This window comes from Ranitomeya imitator, chromosome 7, assembly GCF_032444005.1.
Source record: "Ranitomeya imitator isolate aRanImi1 chromosome 7, aRanImi1.pri, whole genome shotgun sequence".
In the NCBI taxonomy this organism is placed as follows: domain Eukaryota; kingdom Metazoa; phylum Chordata; class Amphibia; order Anura; family Dendrobatidae; genus Ranitomeya; species Ranitomeya imitator.
The window spans coordinates 186,544,115-186,570,308 of NC_091288.1; the positions used below are offsets into that span (position 1 = coordinate 186,544,115).

A 26,194-nucleotide genomic window follows, 5' to 3' on the forward strand; every position below is an offset into this window, starting at 1 on the left:
GAGGATGTTATGTCATGTGAACCCTGTGCACAATCAGCGCTGGCGTCACTAGCCCTGCCTTCGTACAAATCAAACATCAAGAGGAAGTAAGAGCAGCCAAAGCCCCAGCTTCCTATCGATGTTCATCATGTCTGAAGGCGGGGACAGGAACTCCAGCACTGACATAACCTCACATGAGCCCCGGAAACAAGAGTGCCGACACCTCTGGAACGGCATCGGTTTTTATTTTTACTGGGCCAAACATGAGGAATGAGAAGGGGTTGTCCTAGTAGTGGACAACCCATTTAAGAGATGAAGAGAATCAGAACATCTAAGACTTGTTCCTCAGAACCAGGAATTTATATTATTTGTTGGGTTTTGATGGTTAAGTTATCTACGCTCCAATTATATCTGTAAGGAGAGAAGATGGCAAAAGTATAAGGTTCATTTACTAGCACAAGGTCTGTGCACATGTGGCCTTTTTGTCACATTTTTTCTGCTCAGTTTTGTCACAAAACTTGAAGGATTTCATAGTCCCGGCAAAGTGAATGCGATTCTTGAAGTCTCATGCACACGTTGCTTATTTTTTACTTACAGCTTTACAGCAGATTTACATCTGCAGCATGTCAATTCTTTCAATGTCATTGATGCAGATTTCACCCAAACTAATGGACAGGAAAAACGCATTAAAAACACGCCTATTTTATGCTGCCTTTTTCCTTCCAACGCATCAGTATTTGCAGCAGAAAAATCTGCTGCAAATCCCAAACGTGTGCACGTACCCCAAGGATGCACTTACATTGACCAATTATGGTGAACCATCATTTCCCTATAATCGGCCAGTGTAAACAGGCTGCCAATAAACCCAATAAACTAGCAAAATACTTGAGTACATTGAGTGAAATGATTTTTAAAGTGCTGCCCACTACTTTCACATTGATGACCTATGTTTTTTATAGATCATCAACGTCTGTTCGGTAGGGGTATGACACCCTGCACCCCCGCCAATCAGCTGCTCCTGGTGTCGGCGGCAGCTGGAACTGACCAGTTACGGAGCTGCACAGCACAGCTCCATCTACTGTATAGTAGCCGCGGCTCGTATCTGCACTTTGTATTGATATGAATAGGTGGCAGATGTGCAGTACCGGCCGCGGCCACTGTAGAGTAGGCAGAGCTGTGCTGAGCAGCTCCGTAACTAGTCAGTTCCGTCCGCCACCAAAATGGAACAGCTGATCGGTGGGAGTGCAGGGTGTCGCACCCCCACGGATAAGACATTGATGACCTATCCTAAGGATGGCCATCAATGGTAGAGTGGAGGACAACCTCTTTAAGCTTGCTTTAAAAGCATTGTATATAAATTGAACTTGTACTATCATGAAAAATGACAGTCTATGTGCAAAGATCAGCCTATTACGATCACTTTTTGCGTTTGCCTGTCTAAACAAGCAAGTAAATGGCCGACTATCAGTGGTTACTTAATGCCGTAACCTGGGAACTGTAAACTCCTCCCAAAGGCCACCAATATTGGATGGCAGCCTAATGTGTAGGCGTATCCCAGCTTTCTCCCTACAGATGATATCGGGGGAGGGGGGTAAGCAATAATCCAGGAAAAGAAAAATTGAAAACAGAAAATTTCCAAAAAGTTTTAAAAAAACCATCCTAAATGATATCACACTGAATAATACGGGTCCCAAATTTCGAAATAATTATAAAAAGATTGCCAATTAGCACGCTCTCCTAATTAATATGGCCCAAGTATCCTTTGTTTCTTACAAGTGCAATCATTTATTTTGGTAAAAGAAGATTGGATACTTGCAATTTTACATGACAATATGATTACTAGCTCGTGGTCGTAACCTGTCTGCTCTCTCAGGCGCTCCAATACAATGTCTACTGGAGAAATCAATTTTGAAGAGCAAGTATCCCATCTTATTAGTATGGGTATATTCATCCCTAATACCATTCATTTAGTTTTCTCAGAATTGTGTTGATATATGAAAAAGCTCTGGGGTTTTCCTATGCGCACTATCATTGTAAAACCAATTTTATTCTACTTTAAAAGGGTAGAAAAAAGACAAATAGCTTACAACAAACTGTTGATTTAATCTGGTCATGCCCAAATTGTTTTTATATCACTTTTGCACTTGAGAAATCCCCTAAAGACATAGAGAAGGTGGATTTTCTTTAAATAGGGATGTCTATAGCTTTCCAAGCAGAAACAGATAATTCCATAAAAAGCAAAGAAACATAAAAAAAAACCATTAGATTGTTTCAATACATTTTATGCATTTTTATGCTTTACTTGTGGTTTTTTGTTACTTTTTGTGGACATTTTAGCACATCTTCAACTTCTAGTAATTTTGATGATCTCCTCATTTAGGATTTTATCGTCTGCCCCAAGACATTTTGTAATTATCAATGGGATAATCACTTGGAAAGTCGTATGCATATTGTTAGATTTATTCACTTATTTAGGAATAGTTTATATATTATAATACATTTTACTTATTTTCATTCATTTTGATTTGTTTTGTGTATTATATATGTTTTACAGTTTTGGGAGGAAACATTTTCTTATATAACAAGTTGCATTATTTCACTTCATTCTTTTTTTTTGGTATTGGAAGAAAAATTTTCACAGTTTCAGAATTTTTTCTATTGAAAATGAATCATTATGTTCTTTTTATCCCCACTGAATAAACGTTTTTGTGGCGATTTTTGCAGCATTTTTCTTACTTTTTTGTGGTTAATAAAACGAATGTTAATGAACATGTAATGTAGAGAAAGCACATGTAATCCACACCGAAAAACTGATAGACTCCTGCCCAAAAAGACTGAATACTGTCATAAATTCAAAGGGAACCTCAACAATGCATTAGTGTTAGGCCACGTTCACACGTTGAGTATTTGGTCAGTTTTTTACATCAGTATTTGTAGCCAAAATCAGGAGTAGAACAATCAGAGGAAATGTATAATAGAAACATATGCACCACTTCTGTATTTATCACCCACTCCTGGTTTTGGCCTATAAATACTGATATAAAAAACAAATCAAATGCTGATAGTGTGAACGCCGCCTTCCGCGCCGTTCCTGCCCCCTCGGGCCGCCTCCCGTGCCGTTCCTGCCCCCTCGGGCCGCCTCCCGTGCCGTTCCTGCCACCTCGGGCCGCCTCCCGTGCCATTCCTGCCCCCTCGGGCCGCCTCCCGTGCCGTTCCCTGTCCCCTCGGGCCGCCTCCCGTGCCGTTCCTGCCACCTCGGGCCGCCTCCCGTGCCGTTCCCTGCCCCCTGTGCATTTTTATGGAACAACATTATTTCAGTTCTTAATTTCTTTCTTCCAAATACAGCACCTGCATACAAATATTACATGACCCTTGTTCACAAATATACTGATATCTCTATATAATACCCTGAGTAGTTTGTTTAATGAATGATGAGATGCTGCTTTTTCTGTGCATAGTGACTCAAGTGAATTATGCCAAGTACTGCCCATACAGTGGGATTGCGGGATTTGGGGCCCAGATCTGCACAGGGGCCCACCGGGGGATTCCCCTGTTACTCTATGGGCCAGTTCGAGCCTGGGCGTGTACACTTTTGATATCCACTGTTCATAGCCGTCATTGAGAACCAAATGATGTGCTCATGATTGATATGTGCATCATATAGCACTAAGTCGAGTCTTCTCTTGTGTATTTATGGTAATAAAGCTTTATTATTCATATATGAGCATGTTTGAGGTGGTTGGGAACTGTGGAAAGACGTGGTGGCCCTTTGGGGGCATCATACTGTGTAGGTGGATTGTGAAGGAGGGTTGTATACGGTTTTTGCGGCTGTGGTTGCATTATACTATGTATGAGGGCATCATACTGTGCGAGTAGCTGTAGGAGCTTCATACTGAGTGGGGTTGGGGATTTTGGGGGCATCATACTGTGTGTGGGTGACTTCAAACTATGTGGATGCTGTAGAGGCGTCTTAATGAGTGTGGAGGGGCTGAGAAGGCATCATACCATGTTGCTGCTTTGGGGCCATCATACTATTTGGGAGACAGCATACTGAGTGTGGATGAAATATGAGGGCATCATACTATGTGGTCACTATAAGGGCATCACACTGTGTAGGATGACTGTGGGGACATCATACTGTGTGTGGAGGGGCTGTAGGAGCATCATGCTGTGTATGGTAATGTGTTAGAATAATATTGTGTGGATGCTCTGAGGGCATCATACTGAGTTGAGTAGCTGTGACGGCATCATACTGTGGGGGACGTTGTGGGGGCATCATACTTTGTGGAAGATGCTGTATGCTCTCAGCATATCATGTGTGGGGCTATGGAGGCACCTGTGTGGGGGGACTGTAAGAGCATCATACTGTAATGGGGGTCACTGTGTGGCCATCATACAGTGTGTAGGGGCAACTGTGAGAATTATGCTGCATGGGTAAGGGACCGTATGGGCATCATAATGTGGGCGGAGCTTGACGGGCATAATACTGTATGTAGTGGGACCACAAAGTGGTATTGTACTGTGTAGGAACATTATTGGGCTTCAATAGGGGTAATATTTCTGTGTGAGCGCATATAAAGTACTGTGACAAAGTTAGGGAACTGACTGCAGTAAGAATCCCTCTGTCCTATCCTTCAAAGTTGGGATGTATGTTGAGAGATACAAAGAACAGCAAACATGCAGTACAAATAACATTGTATTCAATAAATGTGCTTACCTGGATGTGTGCATGTAATTTATAGTACTAGATACTGCCAAGTAACAGACACTCAGGACTCCCGACACCCCAAATGACAGGATCACAAGTCCACAAAGGACACACAGCAAGGTCACACCGCCCACTGCTACCACAATACCTAACAAAACAAAAACAGTAATAAAATTAAGACACAATGATAAAGTAAAAAATTTCCAGTAAGACGTTTTTAACTTGTTACAAATTAGGAACAGTTTGTTGTTGAAAGGATATAGATATGGATATAGATATCTTTGAGGAAAATGTATTTATTAATTTACATCCGCTTCATTCTTTGAGACTGTTGAACTAAGGCGAGCCCTGTACTCCCCAATCTCAGGATCCCTCAGGTCCCAGTAGTCAGACCCGTCATGATCAGTAAATTGTCCCCTATTTTATGTATAGGAGAAAACACCATGCTGTACTTTAGTACCTGGAATCACATTTGATAGCTGATAGTTAAAGGGTTTGTCCAAGCTTAGGCTACAAGTGTGCAGTCACTCTATATGACTGCAGACTTGTGAATCCTCACATTAAGCACTGGGCGCTGTGAGGATCCTCCTGTGCTGATGTCGGCAGCGGCTAGTCATGGACCACAAATATGCGATTTGCATACTCCTGGCCACATCCCAACTTGCTCTTCTTGTGATCACTGTGCTCCCTCCCTGCTTCATGTGGATGATGTGTCCTACTTCATCCACACAGTGCCCTCCATCGCCCTCCTGCACCGGTGTACTTTCTCTGCCCTGCCAAGGGCAAAGTATTGTAGTGTGCATGCGCTGGCACTCTTTGTCCTTTCTCCGCGGATGGGCATTATGGTACTTTGATGGCAGAGAAAAGAACACATACATGTAAGTGAACAAGCCAAAATCCTTCTGGGAAAGTGTCTTGAGGACAGATGAGATAAAGATAGAGCTGTTTGCTAAAGCACATCTGAGTCGCCAGTCAGGGCCTTGGGGTCCTCGGTACTGGGTCCATTACCTAAAGAGACGGGTCACGGTGGTGGCGACCTGGTCCGTAACCCTGGGCGCCCATGTTAACATAGTAACATAGTAACATAGTTAGTAAGGCCGAAAAAAGACATTTGTCCATCCAGTTCAGCCTATATTCCATCATAATAAATCCCCAGATCTACGTCCTTCTACAGAACCTAATAATTGTATGATACAATATTGTTCTGCTCCAGGAAGACATCCAGGCCTCTCTTGAACCCCTCGACTGAGTTCGCCATCACCACCTCCTCAGGCAAGCAATTCCAGATTCTCACTGCCCTAACAGTAAAGAATCCTCTTCTATGTTGGTGGAAAAACCTTCTCTCCTCCAGACGCAAAGAATGCCCCCTTGTGCCCGTCACCTTCCTTGGTATAAACAGATCCTCAGCGAGATATTTGTATTGTCCCCTTATATACTTATACATGGTTATTAGATCGCCCCTCAGTCGTCTTTTTTCTAGACTAAATAATCCTAATTTCGCTAATCTATCTGGGTATTGTAGTTCTCACATCCCCTTTATTAATTTTGTTGCCCTCCTTTGTACTCTCTCTAGTTCCATTATATCCTTCCTGAGCACCAGTGCCCAAATGTTAAAGGGATGTTCTTTAAAGGAGTTGTGGAAATAAGGAAAGTTTGTGACGCCACCTGTGGTTCTCGGTCAGAGGTGACAGACACTGCTTGAAGGGGTCCTCTGGGGGCGATGGTGCTGTAGCAAAGATGATGTCGCTTCCCACAGGTAAAGCGGTGTCCCCAGGGCTCCCGGTGTATTTGGCAGGGATGGTGAATGCCGCAAATAATTGGAGGACACAGGGTTGCAGTTTTTACCTGGTTGACTGTGATGGTATTCAGCCTCAGTCCAGGGTACCGGTAACAGGTGTAGCTGGAGTCCAGGTAGCCTGAAGACAGGTGGAAATCCCCTTGACAGGTCAATTTGGGAGCCTTCCACTATGCGCTGGTCTGTGGTCCCTTGCTGCCTGTAGCTCTCTCACAAGGCCCTCTTTCTTCCCTGTCCAGGGACAGTACCTGCATGGTAGGCAACTTGAGCCGTCTCTTTTGGGTCTCTGTTCACGGTGACTCTGGACTGATTGCTGCTGTACCTCAGGTATTATGTGGGCAAGCCTCTTTTAGTTTCCTTCCCCCCAGTTCTGCCGTGGGGCTTGGAGTCCCCCTCAGCCTCGGGCTCTCAGTACCCGGTTTCTGCGCTCAGCTTAGGCTATGTTCACACCAGCGTTCGGCTAGTGTGCGTCGCGCTAGCGTCGGGCGACGCAGCGGCGACGCACGCGTCATGCGCCCCTATGTTTAACATGGGGGACGCATGCGTTTTTGCTTGTTGCGTTTTCCGACACGTGCGTCTTCCTTGACGCTAGCGTCGGACCAAGAAAACGCAACAAGTTGCATTTTTCTTGCGTCCGATTTTCGGCAAAAAACGACGCACGCGTCGAAAAACGCAGCGTTTTTGCGTGCGTTTTTCGGTGCGTTGTGCGTCGCGTCGCCGACGCAGCGGCGCACAACGCTAGTGTGAACGTAGCCTTAGAGAGGCCCAGTAGCAGTCCTTCTGTAGCAACTAAGTACCTCTGTGCTCCTTCATTGTCTACTACCAACTGTCAACTCTCTGGTAGTCTGCCTAGCAACTGCCTAGCAAGTGACTCATCCTCCCGACCAGAGAGAGAGCAGCTCCCCTCAAATCGGGTGTAGAGCTCCCCCTTCTGGCCTTGAGTCAGAATGTGTTGCATGTAAGGTTACCTGCCAAAGGGATTCCTCCTGTCTCCAGGCATGGCATTACCCTCCCTGAGAGGAAGGCAATACGACTGTGGTACCTGAGCTCCTGGGGTGCCACACATCATTCTACTGTTTACCAAAAACGGAATGAGAAAAGAACAGTACCTACAGTCAAATATGGTGGCAGTTCAAAGATGTTTTGGAGTTGTTTTGCTGCCTTTGGCACTGGGTGTCTTGACTGTGTGGAAGGCATCATGAAATCTGAAGATTATCAAAGAATTTTGGGTCGCAATGTAGTGCCACTAGGCTAACACTGAGTCCTGATCAAATACACATTGAACCCCTGTGGAGAGCTCTTAAAATTGCTGTTGAGAGACGGCACCTTCACATATGAGAGACCTGGAGTAGTTTGCAAAAGAAGAATAGACCAAAATTTCAGTTGAGAGTAGTAAGAAGCTTATTGATGGTTATAGGAAAAGATTGATTGCAGTTACTTATTCCAAAGGGTGTGCAACCAAATATTAAGTTAAGGGAGCAAACAAGTTTGTACATCCCATTATTGGGGTTGTGTGTGAAATGAGGTCCAACTTGCCTTTTTTCTCTTTTTTTGTGTTGTTCCAATACACACAAAAGGAAATAATCATGTACAAACTAAATGTATAATTGTAATTATTTTCTGGAAAAAGCACTTTTTTTTAATATACAGAATTCTAGAAGTTGTACAGGTGATGACTACTTTATATAGGGAAAACCTTGTGGCAGGTTCCCCATTCTGTAAGAGTTATATCTGTTTTAATAATATATATATAATTAAAGAAAAACTGAAGAGAACTTTACGCCTTGACAGAAGATGAAAGGACTTTTTAAAAAAGGTAGGAGAAAATATTGTAAGGTATTAAAATTTTTTAACATAAATGAACAATAAATGAGATGAAGTCTTGAGAAGCATGGCTAGACAAAGCAATAATGGGATTCAAACAATTGTTGCCAGAGCTCAGAAATAAGAATGAGAGAAAAACAGTATAATAATTTGTATAGAAGATTCAGCGTGCTTAAACATAATAAAGAATTTTACGCATCAAATATCCAACAGTGCAAAAAAAAAGTATTCTGTCATGTGCTAGCAAAGATAATTATAAGAAACAAATACAAAGTATACAATGTGATTTATGTGATTAATCGAAATAGGAAAAATTAAAAGGAAAGGAAATAAAAGCAGCGCATATAGGTGAAGATAGGCCAATGAACAGTCAATAATATGCATTGTTGAGTTAATCAAAAGCAATCATGCCGCTTTTCCACCCACTGACATTACCTGTATGGGGCTCCCAAGATAATTCTTTGTATGCAATGTGCAGAATTTGAATGAATTCCATTAATCTTTGTCTTGTTAGTACAAACCAGGGATTTAAATCATATCACGGATATTTGCTTACATTACACCCAGCCACACTGTTTTATTAGGCTTACATTCAATAAAAAGTGCAAAATGTTTCATGCTCTGTCCTAGTTCTGAGTTCATTGGCCATGTGCAAATACCTTTTCAGCAAAGTTTTGGTTCTAGAAGGGAAAAGTATGCAAACTGGTTCAGGGAAAACTATATTGAAAGTACTATAGGGCAGAGGTAGCCACCCTACAAGTCAATGTCGGGCACTTTAACAAGCCTCGCAACATGACCAGGAATAAATGCCAAGTCAGAAACTTGACTACAAACACCTGTTTAAAGGTGCTTTCTCCCCAAGTGTATAGAGCAGAGTTATCGGCTGTATTTTTGAGTTTCGTTTCGCTGCTCTAGAGCTAGAAAAACAGAACTCAGATGACAAACAGATCTGCTCAATAACTGATGCAAACCAAAGCAGAAAGGCCATATTGATTATAATGTGGTGCATCTGGTTTGGATGACCTGAATTAAAGGCTGAGCTATTTGTACAGTGAATATTCAGTTGGCCCTTGAAGAAGTCAACAGGCGAAACCCAAGGTTGAGAAAGAGAATGGCATGCTAGGTGCTTGGTATTTACTAGCTTGCATTATTGTACCTTTGTGAGTAAAGTTAAAGTATTTTACTTGAAAATTTTATCTGGTGATAAACCGCCCCAACCATATGTTATTGCGGTTGATAGATTAACTTCTGAAACCAAAAAATATTTTAAAACATCTCCCAACATCTTTCTTTAGTCTCTTCTGACCCAGCCGGTCTTCAGTGGGGATGAAAAGCTGACAAATTCAGTTGTGAGATAACAATAGTTAAGACCCACACTCATTGTAAAGAATGTGCAACTGAAGTTACCAGAAAGGATTATTCATCTGTATTCAAGTCGGTTTGGCTGGTAAAATTGAATTTACTCACATTTTGTTTTACCATTTATTGGACTGTGTTTATTTTCCCTATTCCGGTCTGAAGACATTTGTTCAACAGACCCAACTCCCCCATACACAAACGCTCGGCTCCTGTGTTCTCTTGTAAGAGACCCTACCAGCGGTGTCTTATCTTCCTTCTGTTTTCCAACATTATCTGTCTAGGTAGAGTTGGGAGGCCCTTTTAGATATTACACCATCGACTGATGCCACCGACTGTGGGGGAATGTATATGGGGGCCTTTAGAGTAGTGAAGTGCGCTGTTAAAGGGGTTTTACCGTGAACATGATTAATAAGAAACCCACCCTACATCTGAGCCATATGCACTACAAAGCATACTACGTATTTTCCTAACACAAATCAGTGTTTTTACAGGATTTCAATCAACAGAATATGTCCATCAATTTCAGAGGGCTCCACCAACATTACATGACCTTCTTCAGGCTGTTCTTACTTCGTTTCCAAGAGTTCCCAGCTTTTGGGTGTGCTCCCGTTTTGATCCTAAGAGCAAGGCAAGCTAAGGAGCGCATGTATGATATATACTGCCAACATTGGCCTTTTTATGATCTTATGAACAATGCAGCCATTGCTTCTGACACTTTGGGGAACGTAGTTAGACCATACATGCTCCTGATTTGGTCAGATTCACTGGCTGAAATATTCACTCGATCTAAAGAGATATACAATGCTGGTAATACATACTATCAATCTGTATACATGGGCTATAAGCTCCACAGGGTGTCTTGAGTTCTAGATAGTTTATATTGGAAGAACATAGCCTCCACTTTTGATCTTATGAACAGTGCATTAGATGCTTCTGATACCCAACGGAGTGTGTATGCTTGCTCCCCAGGATGTTAGCAGCCATGACTGCATTGTACACAATATCAAAAGAGAGCATCGGTGTTGGCAATAACAGTATATATGTGCTGGCAGATAGCTTGCAGTGCGCATAATCAAGCCATGCACGTTCATGTGAGAAGCCGGCCTGCCACGATGGTATGCTTCTATCAGGACGATTCCACGAGAAACTTATCAGGAGGCCACATGGTAGCTACTCAAAAAATAGTCCCAATTACAAAATTTCTGTAGTATGAAAAGATATTACCAAGAGAGATATATATATATATATATATATATATATATATATATATATATATATATATATATATATATATATATATATATATATATATATATATATATATATATATATATATATATATATATATATATATATATATATTTGCCTCATACAGATTAAGGAAAAAAAGAAAAAAAAGACTAGAATAAACCTAAATGTATCGTACCTTCCAAAATGATCACCCCAAGACAGGCAGTCACTGCCGTTCCGGCAATTACAGTCAGAAATAAGCCAACAGGGACAGCGGACAGAGCAATAAAGACCAGGAGTGACAAGGAGAGAAATGGACGCTCATCCAAGTACTGTCCAACAGGGGAGTTCATAAAGGCGGCCACCTACACCAACATGGAAACAAAGCAGATAATGAAAACGATAATTACACAGGTATGCAAAATTTGGGTTTATAAAAATAGTTTCAAATCCAATACCTGATTCTTACACTTTCTTATGCCCGGCTGTCAAAAACACTTCTATATTTAAGACTCACGTATGGATTTTGCACAAAACGCACATGAAATTACATATAAGGGAAAAATCTTTATTCTAGCCAAAACTTTACACAATGTTCTATATAAAACGTAAGCATTCATTCTGAAACTTTATTGGTAAATTCTTGTGCCTTTCCTTTTCTCTTCAAAGCTTTTCTTGACACCTTTTCTTTTATAGAAGGCCTGCTGATCTCCTCTGTGAAGAATCCAGCAATTGCCCCCATGTTCACGTTCCATCTACGGTATCTTGATATCGTTGTTCCAACTCCTTGATATCCTGATGAAATCTTGTCCCTGCTTTTCACTAACAGCACCAAGGTTTTCAGGAAAGTGGTCCAAATGGGAATGTAACTTCAAATTCATCAGACACCCCAAGGCTTTGAAACATTTCAGCATGTTCTCCATGATGGACTTAAATTTTGGATCTTGGTTTTTCCGTAGAAATGTCTTCACTACTTAAAAGAATCCCAAGCCCTTTTCTCAACAGTTTTCATTTTTGTTTCGAACACGTTGTCCTTCTTGAGTTTCCAAATATCAGGACCCACAAAAATGCCTTCCTTCAGTTTTTCTTTGGACAGTCCCTGAAACTTGGTACACAGGTGCTTAAAAGTCTTTCCTTCTTTAGGTAGAGCTTTTACAAACTGCTTCATCAGTTCAAGCTTTACGTGGAGTGGTGGCAGGAGAACTTTAGTGGGATCAAACTTTCCACAACTATGTTCTTGAGTCCATTAATTTCTATCTAAACTAATGACACCAAAATCATCCACGAAAGGTCACACAAAGATCAAAATATGGTTCAAGAAAAAGCCTATGTAGTCAGTGTTTGTAAAAAAAAACTCTGAAAGAATTTTTTCAATATTTTCACGGAGTTCAGCAATCGAAAATATATAAAAATCACTTCTTACTTTTCAACCAATTTTACCATTGCAGACCTGTGTTATAATTCTTAAACATCAGGGACGTGGGCTGAGTTCATACAATTGCCGAAGTCAGTGGTAATGATAGTGCTCCCTTTCTTAGAACAGATGTAAGATCACACGATATTATCATCAACAAGTAATAAAACATACTGCAGGACATCTTAGGCTATGTGCACGCAAAACCTTTTTCAGACAGATACTACCTGGAAAAAAAAAATCACAAGAATGCCCTATAAAATGGATATAAGGCACAGATGCTGCAAGAATGACGGCAAAACCACCAGCAGACGTTTTCCTAAAGTTGCTTTGCCTGGGAAAACTCGCCGGCGTCTAAGAGGAGCCATGTGCACAAGGCCTTATAAGGGTTTTCCAGTGGTGCAGAGGGTGCTGGATCCACACAACGGGTAGTCCAACAGCTACGTGTATGATGCATAACATTTATATGTGTGGTTACAAAGTACATATTGGTAAAAACGGCTTCAATTGCCTTTATATATTCATACATTCCTATTGCAGAACGGTTCCTATTGATGCCAAAATAAGTAAAAATTGCTTCCATGTCATTCTGTAATTATTATTTAACAGCCTTCAGGTTGACCTCGAGCCATGGGGAATGGAGGAACGCTATCTAGGAAGATAGATCTCGTGCAAGCCTAGATAGAACTTTCTGCGCTACTGAAGGTCGTCTCAAAGAAATCCCAGGAGACTATCAACACCTTTCAAAGTCTTCTGACTTCATTAGGACAACCCACACGGTCTAGAATTTGTTGGGATCTCCTTCAGCAACGCAGAAAGTCCACCTATTTTCTTCTGGCATATCTCCATTTTTTTAACCCGTGGTCTGCAGCAGCTGATAATTGCTCTTCATTCTTTGTTGTCTGGCACAAAACTTTACCAGTTGAGCACCTCCCTGCATCTTTATGTCCCTCTCCACCATATGAGACCCTATTGCGCTTTTTGTTTCCCCAGCATATTTCTGTGGTTTTATCTTTTTAAACCAAGCATTGGTCTTCTTCACCAGTTATGGTTGGAGCACTTGGTCTGAGAGGCTTACACTGCCCATACATTTTTATAGTTATTATTATTCATTTTTTATAGCGCCATTTATTCCATGGCGCTTTACACGTGGAAGGGGCAATTATAGACCGGTACAAGAAACATGAGAAAAACAAGGCACACACAAGTACAGAAGGAGAGAGGATCCTGCCCACGAGGGCTCAGTCTATAGGGGATGGGTGAGGAAACACTAGGAGAGGGTAGAGCTGGTCTGTTATATGTATATATATCAGGTTCTATTGTCCCTAGTGGTGCCCTCTCTATCAAATCGTTTTCTGATTTTCTGTTGCCATCTTCTGAGACCCATAACTATGGAATGTTTCTACCAATAGAGCTGTATAACAGCTTGCTTTTTGCATAGAGAACTCACATTTCTAATTATACCATTTGGGAATACATATGACTTTTTGATCACTTTTATTGCACATTTTGGAGAACACATACATATATAGTGGGGGAGATAAGTATTTGATCCCTTGCTGATTTTGTAAGCTTGCCCACTGACAAAGACGTGAACATTTTATAACACTAGAACATAATTTTTGTTCCTGGCTTCCAAGTGTAATATTTCAACTGCTTATGTCTAAAGACTATGGGAGACAACTTCATTCAGCACAAACTTTGATTTTAGGACCACAGGCCAGACCATAATTGTGGTCTCAGATCCAACCATGTATATACTCAAGCTCCAGATAAATGGTAAAAAACTTTTTCTTTATTGATCCAACGTAATAAAAACAGGATAATCCTTAGAGATGGCAGACAGAATAAGTGATTGCGCAGAGAACGGCTACGCGTTTCGACCATGTGGAGATCAGACTGAACTAAAACAATCCATCTTATCTTCTCGCTTACAACAAGATACATTTCTGCTGACTTGACATTTCCTTTTATGGAAGTAATCATGTGTGCATTCCTTCTTTCAATAGCAGCCTTTATTCACCTTCCAGATGATGTAACTTTCTACTGATAAAGACTGGTATAGATTGTTTATGTAAGAGATAGTGAAATATGAGCGCTTGTGCGCATGTCTGTAAAAGTATAATTCTTTTCTATATAAAGGGAGGGCAAAGCCCAGAGAGAGAGATGTGCTCCTGGGCTTCCCCTGTATATGATCACACAATACCTTGTTTGCGTGTCATTTACTCTGGATCCCTACCTCTAGTAAGCCAGGGACTGAGAAGGACTTAACATTTCTTTGGCGCACCGAACGGGGACCCGAGATGAGAGTATTTGCTCGAGATTCACCTGCGGATACGGACAATGGAGATCTGGGATAATGGACGGCAAATGAACTGAAAAACCTGGCCAGGTAAGAGACATTATTAGTTCTCTTTTATCTGCCTTGTATTATCCGAAAGATCTCTATGAGCCGTGTCACGCTGGGTTAGTCTAGTAGTGAGTAGATACCTATAAAACTCGGGTTACTATATTGTATAGATTTATGAGTCCTGTCCCTGGCAGTGTGTGAACAGAGTGAAGGTTGTGGTATGTTGTGAAAGAAGAGCAAAAGTGCGTAGAAAAATAAGCCGAAATAGTTGGGGTATAAGCCTTATACACGGAAGTCAGCCTAACTGGGTCATGTGGTTGCGTCCTTTCGGGGAGACCTCCGCCCATGCTTGACTCTCATTTAAGTGCTTAACCTCCTTCATTTCTGGATAAGGTTTGATAGAATGAGCCCAGGACGCGGGTCCATGAGCCTGGGACAAGTATGCTAACTGACACAGAAAGTTTTGTGATCTGTATGGTGTTGCTGGGTCTGTTTGCGTGCATAATAGCACTTAAGTACATTCTGCACATTAGAAAGAATGGAGCAGATCAGCCCTTCAATATTTTAGCTCCCTAGGAGAGAAGGCAACGAGACATCACCTAGGATAAGTGATTGTCCAAACGTCACCTGGGGTAGAAATAGCTAATATTGAAAAAAAAAAAAAAAAAAAAAAAATGGGAAATAAACAGACAAAAACCGTCTTAGGACAAGTGGAAGCAGCAGATATCATACAGGAAAGATGTGGGAAGACAGTCAGAAGTCAGATTAGAAGGGTAAGAGAAAAATTGGGAATTTCAGAAGCACTTATGTTTAGCACTGAATGGGAAAGACTGAGTAAAGAACGAGGTGGAATTATCAAAGACAATGGGTGGGAAGAAATCATACACTGTATGATAGAGGTCTCAAAAACAGCTAAAGAGGAGAATTGGAAGTATGATCCAGACACTTCCAAATGGATTATGGGGAAGGGAAAAAGTTGTGACATAATCCCACCACCTTACCTAGATCCAAAAGCCCAATCATTTGTACCATCTGGAGGAGCAGAAGGAGGAAAACAATTTCCAGCCTTGTATCCCAATCTTGGTGGGGTAGGAGGATGGGTATGTTCACACTGTGGACAACAAAATCCAGATTGGAGAAATGATTGCCTAGTCTGTGGTACACCTAGACATGGCGCTGTACTTGCCCCTGTTAGGGTAGTACCAAGACCCTTTAGGGAACCTGGTGCTGACGGGGTAATGGGAACTAGATATCACCAGACCCGACAGTATTTTCCTTGGTCCCCTGCTGAAGGTATGTCCCTCCTGCATAATGCGCCTGATCCCACTCAATATCCCATCCGATTTGCACAATACATACAACAAATCATGCAGACTCATGCTGGGGTCTGGGCGGACGGGGAAGAATTATGTAGAATGAAAATGTCCCCCGGACTTTTTCAGGAATTATTGACACACCTACAGCCCAATAGACCAGTGGCAGAAGGGGGTGCCTTACAGACAGAAGCATCAGGTACCCAGTTCACAGAGGCATTAATAATTTTCATGAGAGAAAAACAGAGGGAAAGGGGATCTACGGGTGTGATTATGCAGAAATTTGGGCAAAGTATTGAAGAATATAGTCAAGAATTAGAAAATAGCTTTAGGGATGAAGGATTGGATTTGACTGATGCTTCAGTAAGGAGACTTTTTACAAAACAATTAATAGAGGGGCTAGATCCGAAAATTAGAGAAAAATTTAAATCCTCTACTCCAGATTGGAGAACAATTGAACAACCAAATATTGTGAAACAACGATGTTTAGGAATAGTCATGGATATGAGAGAGAATCGTAAGCCTGTTAGAATAGCACAAGCTAATACAGGAGGAAGAGTGAAACACAACTTTCCTTGCCACTACTGTAAAAAGCCAGGTCATTTCCAAAGAGAGTGCAGGAAGAAGTTGGCAGATATAAAGTCAGGCAAATTTGTTCCCAGAAATAACCCTCCCCAAACGGACAACCAGCAGAAATCTACCATCATAGATGGTCCCATACCAGATTCAGATTGACTCGATGTGTTACAAACTTCCCTACCAGCTAGAAGACCTATGATACAGGTGAATGTGGGGGGGAGAGAGATTCCATTTTTGATAGATACAGGTGCAACTTCCTCAATTTTGAATCAAGATTTTCTTCCGAATCCGGAAGATATTTCAGAACAAACAACTTTTGCTGAGGGTTATGATGGGGTAATTCGAACACTGCCATATACTGTGCCCCTAGAGGTCTCATTAGGACCTAAATGTTTTGCATCCAGATTTTTGTATGCCAGAGGTGCCCCAACATGTTTGTTAGGAACTGATGTCCTAAAGAAATTAGAAGCTAACATCAATTTTAGGGAAGATGGCACAGTTATACTGACTATCCCTGATGATGCAGAAACATTAGAACAATATGTTAGAATTCAGGCTTTTGAGGATTATGCTGAAGAAAAAGAGTACACTACAGATCTAGACCTCTCAATGGTCCCAGAAACACTGTGGGCACAGGGTGACACCGATGTGGGACTATTGCATATCTCTCCTGTAAAACTATCTGTGCAACCAGGAACTGTTCTCCCACAGCTCAGACAATACCCTGTGAGTGCCCAGCAGGAACTAGCGATTACAAAACAGATAGAGGGATATAGAGAGAAAGGGTTTTTTGTAGAGATACAATCACCTGCTAACACTCCTCTGTATCCAGTCAAGAAGAGAACTCTTGATAAGAGTTCTATGCCCAAATATCGTATGGTACATGATCTAAGAGAAATAAACAAAGTTCTAGATCCAATCACCCCAGTTGTACCCAATCCTCATACGTTACTATCACAGATACCAGCCAGTTCTCAAGTATTTACTGTAATAGATCTTTCAAATGCATTTTTCTCGGTTCCTTTACACCAAGATAGTTGGCATTTGTTTGCATTTACATTTAAGGGCAAACAGTTGGCGTGGACACGCCTTCCACAGGGAATGATACACTCCCCTACTCTTTATTCAAATGCCCTACAAACAGTCCTTCAGAGGTTTGAACCCGAACCACAGGTAGTAATTTTGCAGTATGTGGATGACCTACTACTTTGCTGCCCAGATCTAGAAACTGCAGAAAGGTCCACTGTGAGTTTACTATGTTTTTTAGAAAAAGAAGGGTGTAAAGTGAATAGACAAAAGCTACAAGTTTGTCAGACCAAAGTGGTCTTTCTAGGTCATTGCATTTTTCAAGGTAAAAAGCATCTTACACCACAAAGAACTGAAGCAATAAGACAGATGAATGAGCCTAGAAATCATAAACAGCTACGAGCATTTTTAGGAATAGTGTCTCATTGTAGACAATGGATTATACATGCAAGTCAACTAATGCAACCACTGTATGACTGTGTAAAAAGTGAACCTTATTTGTTGACAAAAGAAGGTCAGATTTCGTTCCAACAATTAAAAGATGCCCTTGTTTCAGCTCCAGCGTTAGGGCTACCAGACTACACCAAACCGTTTCAGCTTATGGCTGCAGAAGTTGATTCCCATGCTACAGGAGTTCTTACCCAGAAGCATGCAGGGAAACAAAGACCAATTGCATATCTTTCAGCAAGGTTAGATCCCGTAGCTAGAGCAGCGCCAACCTGTGTACGTGTAGTTGTTGCTGTCTCACTATTGTTGGACAAAGCATCAGAAATTGTCCTAGAGTATCCACTCACAGTTCAAACTACACATGATGTTTATGGGATATTAAACCAGGTCCAACCAAAACACATTTCCATGGCCAGACATTTGCGGCTTCAGTGTTCTTTGCTGCTCCCCTCTACTATCACATTTGCTAGGCTTCAGACTCTCAATTTAGCTACACTGCTACCTCTCGAGTCTGAAGGGGGGAATAAGGACACTGATACACACACAAATTTTTTCCCTACAGACACACATGATTGTACAGAGCTCATTTTACAAGAAACGGTAGGCTTACCCAATGTATCCGAAACACCACTTCAAAATCCAGATTTAGAGCTGTTTATAGATGGTAGTAGGTTTGCAGATGACACAGGTAACTTCCATACAGGGTATGCAGTTGTGTCAGAATCTGAAACTCTCAAAGCAGAACCGCTTCCACCGAAACAGTCTGCACAAGAAGCAGAACTAACAGCATTGATTGAAGCTTTTAAAATAGCTGAGAACCAGACAGCTAATATATACACTGATTCTAGGTATGCACATGGTATTGTGTTTGATTTTGGAGTAATCTGGAGAGCTAGAGGTTACATGACAGCGTCAGGACAACCTGTAAAACATGCTTCTCTGATCAAACAGATCTTAGAGGCTGCACAAGAAACAAAAGAAGTAGCAGTAATCAAGGTAGCTGCACATGTGAGACTCGACACTAGGGAATCTAGGGGAAATGATAGGGCTGATAAAGCAGCCAAAGCAGCAGCTGTCAAACCCTTACAACAGGTTCATACTGTAAACCCCACAGAAAATACTGAAGATAGACTGAGACAAGCACAGGAAGATGCAGGAGAAGAGGAGAGGGACAGGTGGAAAAAGGAAGGGGCAGAAGAACAAGCGGGAATTTGGAAGAAAGATGGACTAATATGTCTACCTAGAGCCTGGTATCCGATTGTAGTTGGTGGACTGCACCACCCTACTCATGTGTCTGCAAATGCAATGACACTACTGGCAAAGCAAGTCTGGTTGGCTCCAGGTTTTGGCAACTATGCAAGAGACTATTGTGCTGCATGCGCTATATGCCTGACACATAATCCCGGACAGACAGCAAAGACCCCTATGAAGCACCACGTCCGACCTCTCTACCCGTTTCAGCGATTACAAATAGACTTTATCCAGCTGCCAAAAAGTAATGGGTATGAGTATGTGTTGGTATGTGTGGACATGTTCTCGGGGTGGCCAGAGGCCTATCCAGTTCGGAAGGCTTCAGCTAAAAACACTGCTGTAAAGCTAGTTGCCGAACTGATACCCCGTTACGGTCTCCCTGAAGTGATCGAGTCAGATAGGGGTACTCATTTTACTGGAGAAATATTTCAAAATGTACTGAAAATGTTGGGTGTTGAAAGTCAGTTACACACTCCGTACCATCCTCAAAGTTCTGGTAAGGTGGAACGCATGAATGGAACTTTAAAATTAAAAATACAGAAAGCCATGGCTGAAACAGGAAAGCCTTGGACAGAATGCCTTTCACTGGCCCTTTACTCAATACGCAATACCCCAAGGGGTAAGACTAAACTGTCTCCATATGAAATTTTGTTTGGCAGGACTGCCAATTTAGGATGTTATTTTCCACAGCAACTTGTGTTAAATATCGAGTCATTGACTTCTTATGTGCAAAATCTTCAGAAACAATTAACTAAGGTGCATGCACAAGTTTTTGCTTCCCTTCCAGATCCTGACAACACAGAAGGAAGTCACAAGTTGGAACCAGGTGATCAAGTCTATGTAAAAAGACACACCAGAAAGGCTCTAGAACCAAGGTTTGACGGACCCTTCCAAGTCCTGTTGACAACACCTACATCAGTCAAGCTTGAAGGAAAGGCATCATGGATACATGCAAGCCATTGCAAGAAAAGCAGTATAAACTCATGATATTGATGTTAATAATGATAACCTCAACGGAGGCGTGGGATAGACTGAATTCTCTAGCCCCTTTGAACAATAGATTCGTACAACATCATAGAAAATTAGTGCATGACTTGTTAAACAATACACAAACCCTGACAGATTGTTGGATCTGTACCCATTCGCCGGTATCAGCCACAAGTATACCTTTTCTAGCAGTTCCCGTATTAGCAGAAGAAATATTCGCTTGGCCTAATTGTTCAGACAACCTGGCCAACAACCAAATTGGTAATGCTAGGCTGTGGAATACTACAATCGCCATACCAATTGTGGGATGGGTAGAATTTCCTTGGTGGCAGGGTAATCTCTCAGGGAGTAACACACATCTACAATATTTAGCATTTAGGGGAGGAAAATGGGTACCTAGAAATAAGACTGGATTAACTAATTTAGGACAGGTCCCCACAGAAAATCTACAGCTTAGTTTCAGTACAACCGTCCCCCCCTCTGATGCTTTCAAACCTGTAGTATTGGAAAGATACATACATAATAGAAAATGGAAACATTCTAAATTGTTCCCCCAAGGTGATGCAAACAGTTGTACAAGTAAGCCGGGGAACCTGGTTTGTAATAAATCCGATGAGTATATCAAAGGAATGCCTGTATGTGGGAATCCCGCAGCCGGGTACTGTAGCCCCTTGGGACAAAAACCCTCTTGGTGTATGCTTCAGAATGTATCTAAATTTGTGGACTTGGCTCACAGATTGGTATTGCAGCACTCAGCTCTATGGGATCTGCCTGAAGGTACATTTTGGATATGCGGAGAAGGAGCATATAAATGGCTTCCCGTAGGTATAAAGGGTACTTGTACATTAGGACGCCTAACCCCGGCTACATTCATAATTTCAAATAAACAAGTGAATATGCAAGCCGTGCCCAAGCACACACTGTATAAAAGAGCTGCAGATAACTCACCACGTCCCTCGGGGAGGCCACATATAGTACAAATGGGAATTCCTAACAAAATTGCTAGTACCATTTTTATTTATCCTATGTTAACACAGATGTGGGATAAATTAGTTAGAGCCACGGATTATCTAGATGATCAGATCTGGGATATATTGGATATACTAAACACTAGTATAGCTGTACAGAATCAGCTTATAATAGTCACTAACCAACATACCCTGGTATTGGATTACCTAACTGCCTCACAAGGGGGTATGTGTCAAATCATCGGACCCACCTGCTGTCATTATATAGACCCGAATAGTACTATGAGTATGACATTTAAATTAAAGGACGTACAACGACTCAGGGATCAGTATGACAAAGACAATGACCAGAATAAGGATAGCTGGTGGTCAGATACCTTTTCTTTTCTTAACCCAGCCAACTGGTTCAGAGGAATCGGTGGGTGGGTTGCTGGGATTATGCAGAGCATAATACATATAGTTATGATTATTGTAGTCATATACGTACTATTCCAGATTGTGCTCAAGAGTATCTCAGTATGCACAGATAAACTTTGTGTAATAGATGCAAGAGTATAAAGTTTTTTTTTTTTTTTTTTTTTTTTTTCCTTCTTCTCTTATGTTATCCTTTGCTAATACTGATTATTGCGCTTATTTTGCTATCCCTTTGTAATATCTGTACTTATTGCAATACAAAGAAAAGGTTGCGAGAGTTAAACGGAAGAATTAATACTAGATTTGATTCTCTTATTGAATACAAGCATGTACATGTGTAATACCAAATAAAGGCTTTGTCTTTGGCCCTGTGGTAATAAAATAAATAAAAGAAAATGTCAAAGGGGGGAATTGTGGAGATCAGACTGAACTAAAACAATCCATCTTATCTTCTCGCTTACAACAAGATACATTTCTGCTGACTTGACATTTCCTTTTATGGAAGTAATCATGTGTGCATTCCTTCTTTCAATAGCAGCCTTTATTCACCTTCCAGATGATGTAAAGGTACTGTCACACTAGACGATATCGCTAGCGATCCGTGACGTTGCAGCGTCCTCGCTAGCGATATCGTCCAGTGTGACAGGCAGCAGCGATCAGGCCCCTGCTGGGAGATCGCTGGTCGGGGAAGAAAGTCCAGAACTTTATTTCGTCGCTGGACTCCCCGTAGACATCGCTGAATCGGCGTGTGTGACACCGATTCAGCGATGTCTTTGCTGGTAACCAGGGTAAACATCGGGTAACTAAGCGCAGGGCCGCGCTTAGTAACCCGATGTTTACCCTGGTTACCATCCTAAAAGTAAAAAAACAAACAGTACATACTTACATACCGCTGTCTGTCCTCCAGCGCTGTGCTCTGCTCTCCTCCTGCTCTGGCTGTGAGCGTCGGTCAGCCGGAAAGCAGAGTGGTGACGTCACCGCTCTGCTTTCTGGCTGCCCGGCGCTCACAGCCAGACCAGAGAAGCAGAGCGCCGAGGACAGACAGCGGTAGGTAAGTATGTAGCGTTTGTTTTTTTACTTTTTAGGATGGTAACCAGGGTAAACATCGGGTTACTAAGCGCGGCCCTGCGCTTAGTTACCCGATGTTTACCCTGGTTACCGGGGACCTCGGGATCGTTGGTCGCTGGAGAGCTGTCTGTGTGACAGCTCTCCAGCGACCAAACAGCGACGCTGCAGCGATCCGGATCGTTGTCGGTATCGCTGCAGCGTCGCTATGTGTGACGGTACCTTAACTTTCTACTGATAAAGACTGGTATAGATTGTTTATGTAAGAGATAGTGAAATATGAGCGCTTGTGCGCATGTCTGTAAAAGTATAATTCTTTTCTATATAAAGGGAGGGCAAAGCCCAGAGAGAGAGATGTGCTCCTGGGCTTCCCCTGTATATGATCACACAATACCTTGTTTGCGTGTCATTTACTCTGGATCCCTACCTCTAGTAAGCCAGGGACTGAGAAGGACTTAACAACCACAACGGGTCTTACTCATGCCTAGATAATCTCAGAAATGGTAGCTATATATATATATAGCACCCTAGAACCTATCACAAGCATTTCATCCGTCACATGACTAAATACACAGGTCCTGGAAGTGCATAAAAGACAAATACAGATAGTGTATATAAAAGTAAAATAACACATACATAAATGCAAAATATAAAATTGTCAAACCTACCTATTGCCCTAATTAGCAATAATGGTAAAGTATTTTGTTTCTTTTATTCATACCCGCGGGGAAGCGAGTGTTCAGACTGTACATCCAAAACGCCTCCCTAGTAAGTAGGCGTCTTTTTATATCACCTTTCAAACAACACCTTTCAAAATACCGAAAAAACTAAAAGTTACAAAATTAATAGTTTTATAAATTGTCACAATAAAAATGTGATCTACAAAATAGACTGTTTAATTTGCCAAATTTCATACATAGGGTGCACATCAAGAAAGTTGAAAACACGCGTCTCCGAACATCTCAAGGACGCAAAAAATTACAACATGATTAATAGGAATATCTCAATCGTATCCAAACACTTCGGTATGACAAATAATGGAGACACCGCAGCTCTTAGAGTACACGGCATAGAGAGAGTTTTTCCTCAAAGCCGCGGAGATGATATAAAAAGACGCCTACTTACTAGGGAGGCGTTTTGGATGTACAGTCTGAACACTCGCTTCCCCGCGGGTATGAATAAAAGAAACGAAATACTTTACCATTATTGCTTATTAGGGCAATAGGTAGGTTTGACAATTTTATATTTTGCATTTATGTATGTGTTATTTTACTTTTATATGCACTATCTGTATTTGTCTTTTATGCACTTCCAGGACCTGTGTATTTAGTCATGTGACGGATGAAATGCTTGTGATAGGTTCTAGGGTGCTATATATATATATAGCTACCATTTCTGAGATTATCTAGGCATGAGTAAGACCCGTTGTGGTCGAAACGCGTAGCCGTTCTCTGCGCAATCACTTATTCTGTCTGCCATCTGTAAGGATTATCCTGTTTTTATTACGTTGTATCAATAAAGAAAAAGTTTTTTACCATTTATCTGGAGCTGGAGTATATACATGGTTGGATCTGCTGCTGCTTGGAGTCCCGGGTCAGGACTTACTTTCGTGCTCCACATCTGATGGTCTGGTTGGTGAGCTGGCTGCGGCTTTTGTTAGCCGTTTTTCTTTTTTTGGCTTCATAATTGTGATCAACCGATGATGTCAATTACAGGCCTCTCTCATCTTTTTAAAGTGGGAGAACTTGCACAATTGGTGGCTGACTAAATACGGTACTTTTTTCCCCACTGTATGTGCTTAAGGCCACTTAAGAGATTTTTGGGATTGGGAGATTCATTTGGTGTCTAATATATGGAGCCTTTGAGTTGTTGGGCCATTTTTGAAGGGTTTCGGACCAGCAAAAATTCCAAATGGATGAGCCCTGGACTAAAGGATTGGTACTATGTGCATTTAGATCCTCATATCAAAAAAATGCATGTGGTAGGCTTAAATGACCTATATCATAGTATCTAATGCAGCCTGGAGAGCGTATAAGTACAGTCAGCAATTTTTCCAAGTCCGGAATAGTCTGTATTATAGTTACAGTACTTACAAATGAAGCAGTTATTTCAGATAATGCACTTGAAAGCATAAAAGTCTGCAATTCTACAGTGCTCGATTCCTCATTGCTGCATGTGCAGAATACTAATATAGTAGCGGAATGTTGTTACTGCTAATGTGTTACAATTGCAATCAAAATTATTCACCCTCCATTGCAAATTAGGCTGATTAGCAAAATTTACAAAACTTTCTCCTATTTGAAATAAACCAAATCAAAACAAGAAGAATTGCTTATTTTCCAGTTTTTGCATTCCTCCCCTTCTTCCAAGAGTCATTACTTTTTATTTTTGCCGCCACAAGGGCTTGTTTTTGGCGGCGCAACTTGTAGCTTTCAGTGACATCATTCATTTTACCATTCAATGTGCTGGAAAACAAGGAAACAAATTCCAAAGTGCAGAAAAAATAAAATTTTGCAATTTTTTTTTTTTTTTTTTTGGGGGGGGGGGGTTTCTGCTGTCATTGTGGGGTAAAATGATTTGACAATAGGATTCTCCAGCTCCGTATAATTACGCTAATACCAGCAGAGCTACATTACGGCTTGTTTTTTGCATGGTGAGCTGATGTTTATTTGATACCACCAGAGTAGCTATGATGTTTTGATTGCAACTTATCGTTTTTTGTTTTTTTTGCAGTGTTGTGAAAAACTGCAGTTCTGGGGTTTCATATTTTTTTTCTTCCTTTATGGCACCTACCGACTGAGTTAACTAATTTTCTATTTTGATAGCTCAGACTTTTCTGGATGTAGCTATACCACATGTGTTTATTTATTTATTTTTTGCTATTTTTATTTCATTATTTTTAATGGAAGAAAATTTCAGAGATTTGGATTCATAAATTTTAACATTATTTTTTTCGTCCACTTAGGGAACTTTAACCTGTGATCGTCCACTCTCTCTTGTACTATAAACTGCAATACCGTAGTATTGGTCTTCGCAGGAAACCTATTCTGGCAGGTCGTGGGAGCCTTCAGTAGGTGTCTGGCTTCTATGGTAACCCATCGTCCCCCTCATATAAATCGCCAGCTTTTAATTTTGCTCTTGAAATGCCACTGTCTGAGATTGGCAGCAGCATTCCAGAAGTTAACAGCAGCAGGAAAAACTCAGTTCCACCTGCTGCTGTTAAAAGAAGATGATGGCTGTGTAACACAGACATCATCTGTTGGGAAATATGCAAGCTTAGCTTTTGAGCCTGCACCTTAAATATGACATAATAGCACATCATATGTCAGGCAAGAACATATAGTTGTAATGAGTAGAAAGTAATCACTTAAGAGGGGTATTAAAAAGGAATATACAATTAAACCCATTGAATATACAACTAAACAGACTGAATCTCAACCCCTCAATATCAAGCCATTGAATAGCCTTTATTGTCAACGTACTAA

The 26,194-nt window shown here is 41.3% G+C and overlaps 1 protein-coding gene across 2 annotated transcripts in view; it reads right to left on the reverse strand.

Annotated features, from left to right (window-relative positions):
- Positions 1–26,194, reverse strand: part of LDAF1 (lipid droplet assembly factor 1) — a 125,918-nt gene that overhangs the window by 65,730 nt on the left and 33,994 nt on the right. For both annotated transcript variants that reach the window (XM_069734191.1, XM_069734190.1), the window contains exons 3-4: positions 11,092–11,260; positions 4,697–4,835 (exon numbers count right to left, since the gene is read on the reverse strand). In XM_069734191.1, coding sequence (XP_069590292.1) covers positions 4,697–4,835; positions 11,092–11,260 — 308 coding nt within the window. The remainder of the gene's footprint in view (positions 1–4,696; positions 4,836–11,091; positions 11,261–26,194) is intronic.